The sequence below is a fragment of the Rhamphochromis sp. 'chilingali' genome, assembly GCF_963969265.1.
Source record: "Rhamphochromis sp. 'chilingali' genome assembly, chromosome: 13".
NCBI classification, from domain to species: domain Eukaryota; kingdom Metazoa; phylum Chordata; class Actinopteri; order Cichliformes; family Cichlidae; genus Rhamphochromis; species Rhamphochromis sp. 'chilingali'.
Window position 1 is genome coordinate 2,310,068 of NC_137940.1, and position 12,067 is coordinate 2,322,134.

General features: G+C 41.0%; 1 protein-coding gene across 4 annotated transcripts in view; it reads left to right on the forward strand.

Annotated features, from left to right (window-relative positions):
- stox2b (storkhead box 2b) overlaps positions 1-12,067 on the forward strand; it is a 61,087-nt gene that overhangs the window by 23,792 nt on the left and 25,228 nt on the right. For 2 of the 4 annotated variants that reach the window (XM_080901873.1, XM_080901872.1), the window contains exon 2: positions 10,755-10,907. In XM_080901873.1, coding sequence (XP_080757999.1) covers positions 10,755-10,907 — 153 coding nt within the window. Of the gene's footprint in view, positions 1-4,042; positions 4,212-5,091; positions 5,142-10,754; positions 10,908-12,067 lie in introns of those variants that run through there. The other 2 variants (XM_080901874.1, XM_080901875.1) reach the window with 2 other exon arrangements.

Below are 12,067 nucleotides of genomic sequence, written 5' to 3' on the forward strand. Positions count from 1 at the left end.
AACGAAACAGACTAAATTGTCAATTCCACTTAGAAACAAAATATTAATTCTAAAAATAAATCTTAGTTTGTTTTACAGAAGAACAGACAAAACTGACTAACTTTTGTCAATATCAAATAAACTGAGAACTAAAAGGAAATTCTCAATCTCTCCTTGTTGTATAGCTTAGCTTTTCAAACAGTTTTAACAGTTACTTTAGTCTGACAAAAGCCGAATGATGAATTAGCGCTTCCAGTCAGAGACTGAGGCTACGTCCACACGTACATGGGTATTTTTGAAAACGGAGATTTTCCGTTTTTGTTTTAAAAAATAATCCCGTCCACACATAAAGGCAGAAATGAAGGAAAACGCTGCTATGAACATGCCAAAGCAGCAGGTGGCGCTAGATTCCTAACCGTGCAGAAATGTTGGCCAATCAGAAGTCTAGAAGCCTCGGTGGGAAAAAGTAAACAAAGCTGGGGCATAGAAGCAGAACCGAGTCGTATGTGTGGAGGGACAGTAACTGTGTGTATATGTAAGCATTTAAACACTGCAGAGAGTAGAATTAACAGTATTGTAGAAATTCATTTCACCGAAACAATAACGTGGCGCACAGTGTGACGCATGCACCAGTTTATTGTATTTCCAGACTTGCTTTCGGCACAATTTACAGTGCACGCTACTCTGTTTTTGTCAGACTTGAAATAGCCGAAATACCTTCCCACTACGGAGCTTCTATGGCTCTTCCGTTCGACAATCTCTCCGGCGTTGGAACCATCGTCTGTTTTCTCTTCGGTCACGCTCGGTTGATTTTTCTAGTCGGCACACTCATTTCCTCCATTACCCGCTGGCTGCTTCCCAAACAAACACACGTGCGGCTTGGCACTTGTGCTGTACGTAACAAGTCACGCGACGTGACGCTGCGGCTGTGATTGGTTCGGCTCTGCGCTACTTAGTTTGGATTGGCTGACCTTTTTTTTTTTTTTTTAAGAGGACAAGAGCGGCGAGGTCTATCGCGATAGCTTAATTTCTCTATCGAGTAAAAGTTATATCGCGATACATATCGTTATCGTTCTATCGCCCAGCTCTACTGGATACCCAGCCAGACTACCAGTCTTCTAGCTTGCTTACTTGCCACAGTGCACTGTGCCACCTACCAACAGAAAGGAAAAGATAATGTGCACATTTCCACGAGAGAAATCCCACGCCTGGACCGTCATTGACTGCTGCCATGATTCTAGCCTACGTCACAGCATCATGTGCACCTTTTACATCCAACACAAAAACTGCAGTCGTGGTGCTTTGATTGCACTCAGAACTCGGAAATTCTGCCTTCTGAATAGGAAGATGCAGGTAACATCAGGCTGCAGATGAGCTGCATACAGGGCTGGACTGGGACAAAAAATCGGCCCGGGCGTTTTGACTAGAGACCGGCCGCCATTATAGGAAAAATCATAAAGCCTTTGAATGCAAATAAACGCTGTTGTGACAGTGATGTACACTGTTCTGATGGTATATATGCATCAATCTATCAATCGTTTGTTGTAAGATTCAGATAATTATTTTTTAAAAGCGAGACATTTTGAATGAGAATAAGAAAGAAAAGTATTTCTTTGTGCCCCCCTCTCCCTGTTAATACCCTACCTGGGCCCCTGGCAACACTTTGCTAGACCTGCCCCTGCACAGTTACCAGCTGTCAGCTACTTAGAAAAGGATCCTGGTGTTATTTGTCTCTCAGAAACAGTTCATAACTTCAACTCATCCATGTCACCTGAAAGGTAAACCTGTTTCTCCATCACCTGTTCAGCTCTGATGATCCAGTAAGGACATCTCCTGGTTTCATCTTCATGTTTCCCTCTCACCACATATCCAAACCGACATCATGACCAGCAGCTTTACAGCTGTGGCTCCAGCAAACATCAGCTGATACTAGAAATTAATATTAAATAAATTCTACCAACAGCTGATCAAGCTTAAACGTGCTGCTGTTGTTTAACGCGACCTCCACTGTTTTTTTTTCTTTCTGGCTCAAAGTGGGCGATAAATAAACAAGAGAGAAAAGCCGATCAGCTGATCATTGATCAGTTTCAAACTGTGTTCCTTCTCACCTCAATACAAAACGCGTAATATTTTCTCTGAATACGAGACGATTCCGTTTTTACAGGACGGTTGGCAATTCTACTAAATGGTAGATGGTAAATGGCCTGCATTTGTATAGCGCTTTTCTAGTCCATAGGACCCCAAAGCGCTTTACACTACATTCAGTCATTCACCCATTCACACACACATTCACTAACTAACTAACCTTATGAATAAAATAAAGTTCAACATCAGTAACATCATAGCACCCACCCAGCTGTATAGAAACTCTGTCATGCTAGCTAGTACCCAGCATAACGAAAATAAACTCCACCTAAACTTGATTAGGCCTACGTCTTGTACAGCTCTGTTTTATGTCCATGCCTCTGGCTCAGCAGCTGCAGCACACAAAACTCAGCTGACACATGTCAGTATTCGATGTCCCTTGTGTTGTCCTCGGGCCAAAAATGATCCCTAGGTGAATGCGGAACAAGTTTATGGGAATCCCGAGGACAGTGACTGCATAGGACAAAGTTTGTAGGCATCTAAAGATTTGCAAGCCGCAAATTTTTCCTTTTTCTTTTCCGTTTCTTTTTAACAAGGCACACAAATATGTCGGGCCCCTGTAACCTAGGCCAGTTGGACCTTTGATCCACTGAACCGACAGTGAGTACAGGTCAGGAAACATCTTCCCATTACTAAAACTTAGTTTATCAGAGGGCACCGGTAAGTATCTGGACGAAACAAACCTAGTTTTAAACCTAGCCGGTGTCATCAGCGTTAAGTGATGACACTGGTAGCAACAGCTGTAACTTTCTGTCACCAATTAGGCTCCACCCACAAAATATGTAATCAACATTTACACACATCGGAATGGTCAATGGAATGCGATTGGTTGGTGATTTCATTGCGCCAGCTGGATGGATGCACAGAAGTGTTGTATGCTTGCTTTTATGTTAGCAACTGCATTGATTTTCTTGGCATTATATGTTGGTGGTGGAGTAAGTTTCAGGCGGTGCACACATGGCTCCACAACACTCTGCATATCATTTCTACTCGCATCACTTCTGCTGAATCCAAAGTATTTCCAAACAATGGCTGATTTTCCAAGCTTTTCTGCTGTGCTAGATATTTCAGTTTTCTCGTATGTCTTAATGCGGTGTTACTGGTCCAGACAAGTCCAGCAAACTTCACATTGCAACATGCAGGAACTGGGATTGACATGCATCCCCCGTGCAGGCAGTGATGGAGCGCCTAATATTCATCTGCGTTGTATTCTGTTGAGGAGCATGCATTTTCAGTGTTTCTTAATATGTTCATTTAATTGTGGGAAGCCAAAATCATGGTAGAGAATTGGTATCATCATATTAGTCTCATACTTGTAGTGTAGGCTACTTTGAATTTACCAGATGTGACGATCATTCTTAGAGAATGTTTAACATATTTACTTTGAAATCTTCGGTGTATGTGCAAGCAGTTATTCTGTAGTTTATTCAGAGTTGACTCTGAGTGAATAATTGTAATTGTATGTGTGCGTGTGTGTCAGTGCTGCAGCACTGCAGCTGGGTTCTGGTGTGACCCAGTTAGGACACTAAGGATTGATGTAGGACACACACACACACACACACACACACACACACACACACACACACACACACACATAGAGCAGAGCAGACTTCTATGTCTGCACTTCTATAGCAACAAATGTCTACTGCAAAGTATTAGCAACAAAGAGCAACTTGGGATACGTTGTCATGGCAACCTTCTCAGTAGCCCGCCCACAACTGGAATGTCAGCATGCATGCAGTGACGGAAGGGCTAAATAACACTGGTGCAGAGTGAGGCAGTGTGTGATTGGTCACACCCCCTTGTCTTTGTGTGGTGCAGAGGATTGTGGGTAGCCTTTGACTGAACACTGTGTGTGAAGAGTGGGGGCGGGGCTGTGCCTGTGTGAGTAGAATAGAGGAGCATGATGCCTGTGTAATAAGAGAGGAGAGGGGGAGGAGCAGTGTGTGTGTGTTTGGAGGTAAAAGCAGGATGAACTGCTGTGTGAGGCAGCAAGGGGAGAGATTTGCGTTAACGTTAGAAGCCATAGGCCGCAGCTTTCCAACTGGATTTAAATTTTCAGAAGGAAGTGGATAATATCAGCTAAGGTATGAATCTCCCTTTACTTTATCTGTTTGGTTTTTTCTCCCCCTATTTTTATCACTGGCCTCTTCACAACTTGCTACCTTATCATTATAGCATGGTTTAATGTTATAGAATAATTAGATGGGACAAGATTACAGGGATAAGGAATAAGGCATACATGCTGCAAGAAGGATAATGGAGGTTTATAAAGAGCATTAGAAGTGGAGGGGGTGTGGTTTAGTACTGTGGACAAAGGAGGCTGGCTGATTGTACGTGTCTCTGACTGTGGTGGCAGTAAACAATCAGTGTTCAGTAATTTGCTCTGTACTACTGTCTCTTTTCTTACCAGCTACACTGCTTCATGCAGCTGCTCGTTGATCTCTTTTTTAGCATCCTGGTTTTTCTCTGAAGATGTCTCCTGTATATGATTTGTCCTCTGATTTTACTGATTAGCTCTGTCTCCCTACCTGTCTGCTATTAGAAAGTTGTAGTAGCAAGAAGAGAGAAGCGCTGTAAGCTAACAGCAGCTACTTCAAAATGGCTAATCTTTACCAGTGATTTTTATTGCCCAGACTGGACCAAAAACTACAGATGCACAGTTAGGGAAGGCTGATGCTTTTACTCAAAATTAATGATGTATTTCTTTTAATAGATTGTGATCTGGCTAAAACTAGTTATCGGCTATGCTAGTCATTTTCATTCTTCTGGAAAATACAATAGTAGTCATGGGAGAAAACAGTATTAGTGATAGGAGTGCTGATAGGAGTTGTGTAAATTGTTAAACTACCACAAGCACATAAACACTACTACCTGAAGAAGTACTCATAAAAAGAACTAGTAGAATTACTAGAACTGCATAGTAGTGATCTAATTGGATTGTTATTTTTATTTTATTTGTTAAAGCGACACTCCACAGCAGAGGTGGGACCAAGTCATTGTTTTGCAAGTCTCAAGTAAGTCTCAAGTCTTTATCCTCAAGTCTCAAGTCAAGTCTCAAGTAATGTCAGGCAAGTCAGAGTCGAGTCTCAAGTCACTGGTGTAAAAGTCAGAGTCAAGTCACAAGTCTGAAACTTTGAATTTCAAGTCCTTTCGAGTCTTTAAAAAAAAAAACGAAAAAATAATGTTGCAGTTATGCTAAATGTAAATATTAGACCATGTAATTTTAAAATCTGTGTTTTTCTCAACACATGACAAAATAGTGAACTTAGAAAATATACACAAATTGTGAAATTGCACCTCTTTAAAATGCAGCTCAATTAAACCTAGCTCCAAGAATAATTTTCACCGACAGTTCTGAGATAAGCTGCATGTTATTCTTGGATGCGGTTGTAGGACCAGCTTTAAAATCGCATGACAAAAATATCATACACATTAAAAAAAACTGTATCACCAACGTAGCCTGGACAACATTTGCTAGTTAGATGAAGTCAGCTATCTCATTGTAGCATATTTATATGCATATTTATAATTATACGGTTCTTGGAGTGAGTGCATACACTCGTGAAGTTTAGTAACTTCCGGTCACTGCAACAAGCCCAGGTACAGTTTACCGACGGATGGGTGCAGGACCTTGAAATGCACCGTGTAGAACGAAAGACCATCGTACGTATCATAAGTTTACCAGTCTCACAAATCGTCCTCATAAATACACATTCGTTAACCGTTTATTAATAGGACCTTTGAGCTCAACGGTAATTAATTAGTAGTGGAAATAATTTCTGGTAGCATCACAGAAATGTAGCAGTGACAACAATATTGTATGCTGTAATCGTACTGGGCAATTAGTGATACAAAAACCCTGTTTTATCCTGTGAATAAAAGTATATGTTTTTGTCAATGTACCATAATAACAGAAGCGAAACGCAATATTGTGTCAGGACAATTCACTATTTATGCACAATAAATAAAGGAGCATAGCGCGACAATTTCTGTTCAGCGCCAGACTTGCTTGTAACCTATATCACCAATTATGTTATGAAAATGACGTATTAACTACTAAAAGACACTGACCTTCGTGTAAATGCTTGGAGCAGACTAACCTGTGAGCTGGAGTGTTCTGGGACGTTATATTTGGTCTTTGAATGGCTGCAATCCAGTCGCGTCTTTGTTACTTCGGAAACATGGCTGAACAATTTCTCTTCAACGACATAATCCGATAACAACCGATCTCTTTACTCGTCGGCTTCCCGTGGCTGTCATGCGACCGGCTATTGCAGTTAATGATACAACAGCTTCTTGACATTTTTGTGTTTATTTTTATCGCTGTGTAACTGATTTTAATTGAAAGCCTGCGTGCGCTAGTACCGCTTGCCACGAGTTCCCAGAATCCTTTGCGGTTCTACCCGTGAATGACGTCACATTTTCAATCTCTATATAATATGCATGTTAAATTTTATATTTGGGGTAAAATATCAAGTCTTTTCAAGTAAACCGGTTCAAGTCCAATTCAAGTCCCAAGTCATTGGTGTAAAAGTCCAAGTCAAGTCACAAGTCTTAGAACATTTTTTCAAGTCAAGTCTAAAGTCATAAAATTAATGACTCGAGTCTGACTCGAGTCCAAGTCATGTGACTCGAGTCCACACCTCTGCTCCACAGTGCTATCTTGTGTTTTAACCAGCCAGCAGTAGAGAAACACATTTACCATCATGTTAGCTGCTCCAGAGACAAAAGACACATTTTTAAGGTAGAATATTTGCCAAAAGCAGAAGATTGAAAATGAATGATTGAGGTGCACCTTCTTAAAACACGTGGACTCTGTTCAGGAGGTAGATCAAGGCTTCTTCTAATTGAAAGGTTGGTGGTTAGGGCTGGGAAGAAGTGGTTCTTGTAGAGATATGGACAGTACTTAAATTTTTTTGCACATGAGGACAACAGTGTAAAGGAAAAGTGGGAACGGTATCCAGGACAGAAACAGACAACTTCAGCTGTTTGCAAGCGTCTGTGCACACAGCATGCTGACACAAAGCTAGCCAAGAAACCAGAGTGATGTTAAAGCAGGGTGAGCACTGACCCCAGCCCAGCAGCTAGACCCTAAACAGGTAACAAATGGATGCAGTCTCCCTTTCTACCTGTTCATGTTTCTAAAGCAGACCAATGTGGCAGTTAAGTCTCTTTGTGCTGTTTTTTCTCTTTGCTTTGTGTTCATATCTACAAGAAAGAGTGTATGTGCATCAGGTCAGTAAAGTTCCTGTTTCAACAAGATTTAATTATTAAAAACATCTCCAATCTTGACATTTCCTCATTACTGAATATTCCAGAGTCAAGAGTTAGTAGTATTATAACAAAGTGAAAGCAGTTGGAACTGACACCAACTCAGGTCACCAAGTGGTATGCCACGTAAAATCCCAGAGAGGAGTCGGTGGATGTTGTGGGGCATAGTGTGCAGAGGTCGCCAACTTTCTGCAGAGTCAAATTGCTACACACCTTCAAACAGTGCGTAGGACTCCATGGAATAGGTTTCTATGGCCAAGCAGCTCCATCGCCATGCACAGTGCAAAGCATTGGATGCAGTGGTGTAAAGCATGTCACCACAGGACAAGTGTGGAGTTATCAGTACTTGTCTGACTGCATTGTGTCAAATGTTACGTTTGGTGGAGGGCAGTTATGATGTGGAGTTGTTTTTAAAGCTTGAGCTCAGTCTCTATAGTTCTTAGTTAGTGAAAGAACTCTTAATGCTTTGGCATACCAAGACATTTTGGATAATTTCATGCTCCCAACTTTGTGGAAACAGTTTGGGGAAATCCCTTTCCTGTTCCAACATGAAATGTCTATATGGCAAGGGCCATATAGACATGGATATGAGTTTGGTGTGGAAAAAAATGGACTTCTCTGCACTGAGTCCTGACCTGGACCTGATCGATAAACCCTGTGAATTAAGCATTTTGTTGTCACTCAAATTGTAGATTTGAAGATCACTACAGTACCTCTGTAGTGATTTAATAACCTAAAAGTTATTTTCATTTGTTTATTTGCACTACCTGACTGAATAATTATCCTAGTGTATTATTTTTTGAACTATGTAAGACAACTTGAATAGCTAACTGCTAAATGTTAACTGCTCAGGAGGCAGAGCCAGGTAATCGATTCCTAGCTGCTCCCGTCTACATGTCAAAATATCCTTGGACAAGGATACCCTGTATGTTATTCTAATGTTGATTATGGTATCTTTTTAAAAAAAAATCCCTTTTAATTTTTTGTGAGAATTCTGCTGTGGACAAAGACTACTAGTGCTCAAACTCTCAGCAGGAACACACATCCAGACGTTCCTTGAGTAGTTAGATCTAAGTACTAGGGGTGCAATGATACGCAAAATTCACGGTTCTGTTCGGTTTGGTTTGATACTTTGGTGTCATGGTTCGATATTTTTTTGATACAAAAAAAATGTATTAAAATGTATTAAAAAATTAATTTGTCATTTATTAAAATTATAAATATATATTTTGGTAAATGGCCTGTATTTGTATATGGCTTTACTAGTCCCTAAGGACCCCAAAGCACTTTACACATCCAGTCATCCACCCATTCACACACTGGTGATGGCAGCTACATTGTAGCCACAGCCACCCTGGGGCGCACTGACAGAGGCGAGGCTGCCGGACACTGGCGCCCCCGGGACCTCTGACCACCACCAGTAGGCAACAGGTGAAGTGTCTTGCCCAAGGACACAACGACCGAGACTGTCCAAACCGGGGCTCGAACCGGCAACCTTCCATTTACCATATATATTTTAACTCAAAAGTACAGTCTTTAAATTTAATGTTGGTGAAACAACAAATTAATAAAAAAAATAAATCTATCTGATGGAGAAATCCCTCATCTTTGGAAAAGATTTTAAAATAAAAGCTCTACTATACGCTTCTTCTGGGCTATATTCTCAGCAGCATATTAAACATATCAGGTCCCCATAAGGAGAATCATGTGCTAACGGCTGTCTAAATCACTCGGGTAAAGTTTGTAGCATGCGTGCTTGTTGTTTTTGTCTGCCTCCACTTGTCTTTGCGCGAGGATGATGTCGGCTTAAATGTGCAGTCATATTCGTTGTGTTCCCACTAGTGCTGTCAGCGTTAATCTGAAATGACGTTAACGCCACAACACGGCAAATCTCCGTTAACGAGCTACCGCGGATCGCCCCGTGCGTGGGGCTGGACGGCGTCAACACGTTAACGAGCTAACTGCGCTAACGCACTAGCTCCCACCCATGTAATTGAGCATTGCGTGGCACATCTGACATACTGTTTTACTTTAGTCCATGACTCGCTTACCTTCAGGGTCATACGTCACATGAAAACCAAAATAGTTCCAAAGGCCAGATCTGAATGAGGGTGGGGGAGGTTCAATTTGCCATGTTGCAACGAGCTTAGCTTCTGTCTGGCTAGCTTGCCCTGCGCTCAGGGAATCTGCGTTCAACTACTCCGCCTAGGCTGCACTGTCGAGTGCAGATCCACTGAGCGCTCAACACAGACAGCATCGTCAGAAGGAAAGTTGATAAAATAAATTAAAAAATTTTTGTATTGTTCGATACATATGCGTACCGAACCGAAAGCACTGTATCGAACGGTTCAATATCGATACGAGTATCGTTGCACCCCTAGTATCTACAGTTTATGTATTCTGTTCTGTTAAACGTTGTCCTAATTATCTGACAAATCCATGGAAAGACCATTAATCAGATTAGACTCTGGTCCTACTTACCTTTCAGTATTCTGCAAATGTCATAGTTACATTGTAATGTTTTAAAAACTGAGCTTTAAAACATACCTACAAACATACCGCCTATGAACAGTGGTAATAAAAGAAAAAGAGGCCGACAGTGATCACTGACTTTTTTTAGTGGCTTGTTTAGTTTAAATGGAAGAAGATACAAAGCATTAAAACATGTTAAAAACACAACAGCCTTAATAAACAGAGTAGTTTGGACTTGGAAGCAGGATTCATAGTCATCACTTAACAATCGGATATTTTGGAACCCCTCAGCCTTTCTCCTTGTTTCCCTTCTTTAAGAATGGCTTCTTGGTAGCTGCTGATCCGCTGAAACCATTTCTGACAAAGTTTTGGTCAACAGCAAATGGATCAACTGAAGGGGCAGATAAATCTCTCTGTTTCTGTTTCAGGTTTTTGCTGGATTTTTCTTATTTCTTAATGACATGACTTTGAGGTACTCTTCTGCTGTAGGTAGATTTTATGCTTGCTGCTTAATCTTTTTTGTTTTGGCCTCCGGTTGTCCAGCTTCCTCAAATGTTTAAAAGAGACACCTCACACATTTTAAGGACACCTCAAGTTTTTGGCTAATAGCTCCTTGGGATTCACCTGATGGTGTAAAAATACTTCTCAAAATGTGTTATCTTTGGTGATACTTCACAGATTCAACTAAAACATTGGAATAAATGATCTGTTTTGGTGACAGGATGGTAATGTAGTGCCTAAAGACACATTTTCACAGGACTTCAGAAAGCCTGAAGAGCTGGCAGACACATGACTTTTTATTTGATATATTTCTAAGATGTGTTTTGTTTTGTATTGTGCAGTTTAGGAAACTTGTCACTTAACCGTTTTCTGTCTTTTCACAGGTGATGTGTCACCGATCAGTATGTCCCCCATCAGCCAATCACAGTTCATCCCTTTGGGAGAGGTTTTGTTATTGGCTATCTCTGCTATGAACTCTGCCCATAAGCCTGTCACTCAGGAGGCCTTAACTGAACACCTGCAGACATGTTTTCCAGGTAACACCAGCCTCAGTCAGCACTGTGTGTAAACTCTTGTCTACTCAATCACAGTTACAGGTTCAAGTTACTGTCTTTCTTATCACCTTCTCTGTTATCAGTTAACCTTTTAAAAATGTAAATGTGTCAGTGATATATCTCCCCTTGCCCCTGTGGGGCGGTCCTTATCCTTCAAGCTCAGGTCCTCTACCAGAGACCTGGGAGCTTGAGGCTCCTCCAGCAGATCCCAAGAACAAAATCCGAGATCTCTTTCCAGAAGAGCGCAGTCCTGGGAACAGCTAAGATACCGGACCCTGGAGCTCTCAGGCCTCTGGTAGAGGACCCGAGCTGGAAAGAAAAAGACTGCCCAAGTTTTATATCACTTTGACCTCCGACATGACAATGACCCAAAACACACTTTGCTCATGGTGAAGAACTACCTTCAGAAAACCAAAGTAAACGTTATCTGCTGGTCTACACAAAGCTCTGAGTTGAAACCCAACGAAAATCTGTTGGTTGAACTGAAGATCAAGAGATTCACCAAACAGAAGTGACCTGGGATTGCTCAGGAGATGTGTGTGTGAGACTCGTTGAACACTACTACAAATGACTGATACTGTTAGTATCAGGGGGGCTAATAATTTTGACCCAGGTAGTTTTTGTGAAATAATTTTGCTCCTGTGGGCAAAATAAAATAATGTAAAGATCCAAAATAAAAAGATAATATATGCATTTTCCATTTGCATTTTTTTCCTGAATGGAACATGTAAGAAAATCTAACCAGTTAAGGTGTAAAACAGTAACCTGAAACCCAGTTATACTCACTTCCACTTTTTTCCAGTGTTTTTCTGTCACCACTTTGTGCACACATACAGAATGACTTGACTGTATCATACGCTCCAAATTTGTCTATTGTCTCAGTGAGGTGGACAGTGAGATTCGATGTGGTAGTAAAGTATGACACAGCTGTGTCTCTACACTCCTGGTATAGCTCAGAAAGTGTTGTTTATGAGCAGGGTTGTGGCAACAAGAGTCACTTACTTTAATCAGCTTCTTAAGCAGTCGAAAATGTCGGATTTATCTACATTATGTCTTTAAAAATGAGGCATAAAGTGTTTATTTGTCTTGTAACTGTCTCCTCAGTTTTTTTCATAAGGCATGTTATGGAATTTTAGTTATTT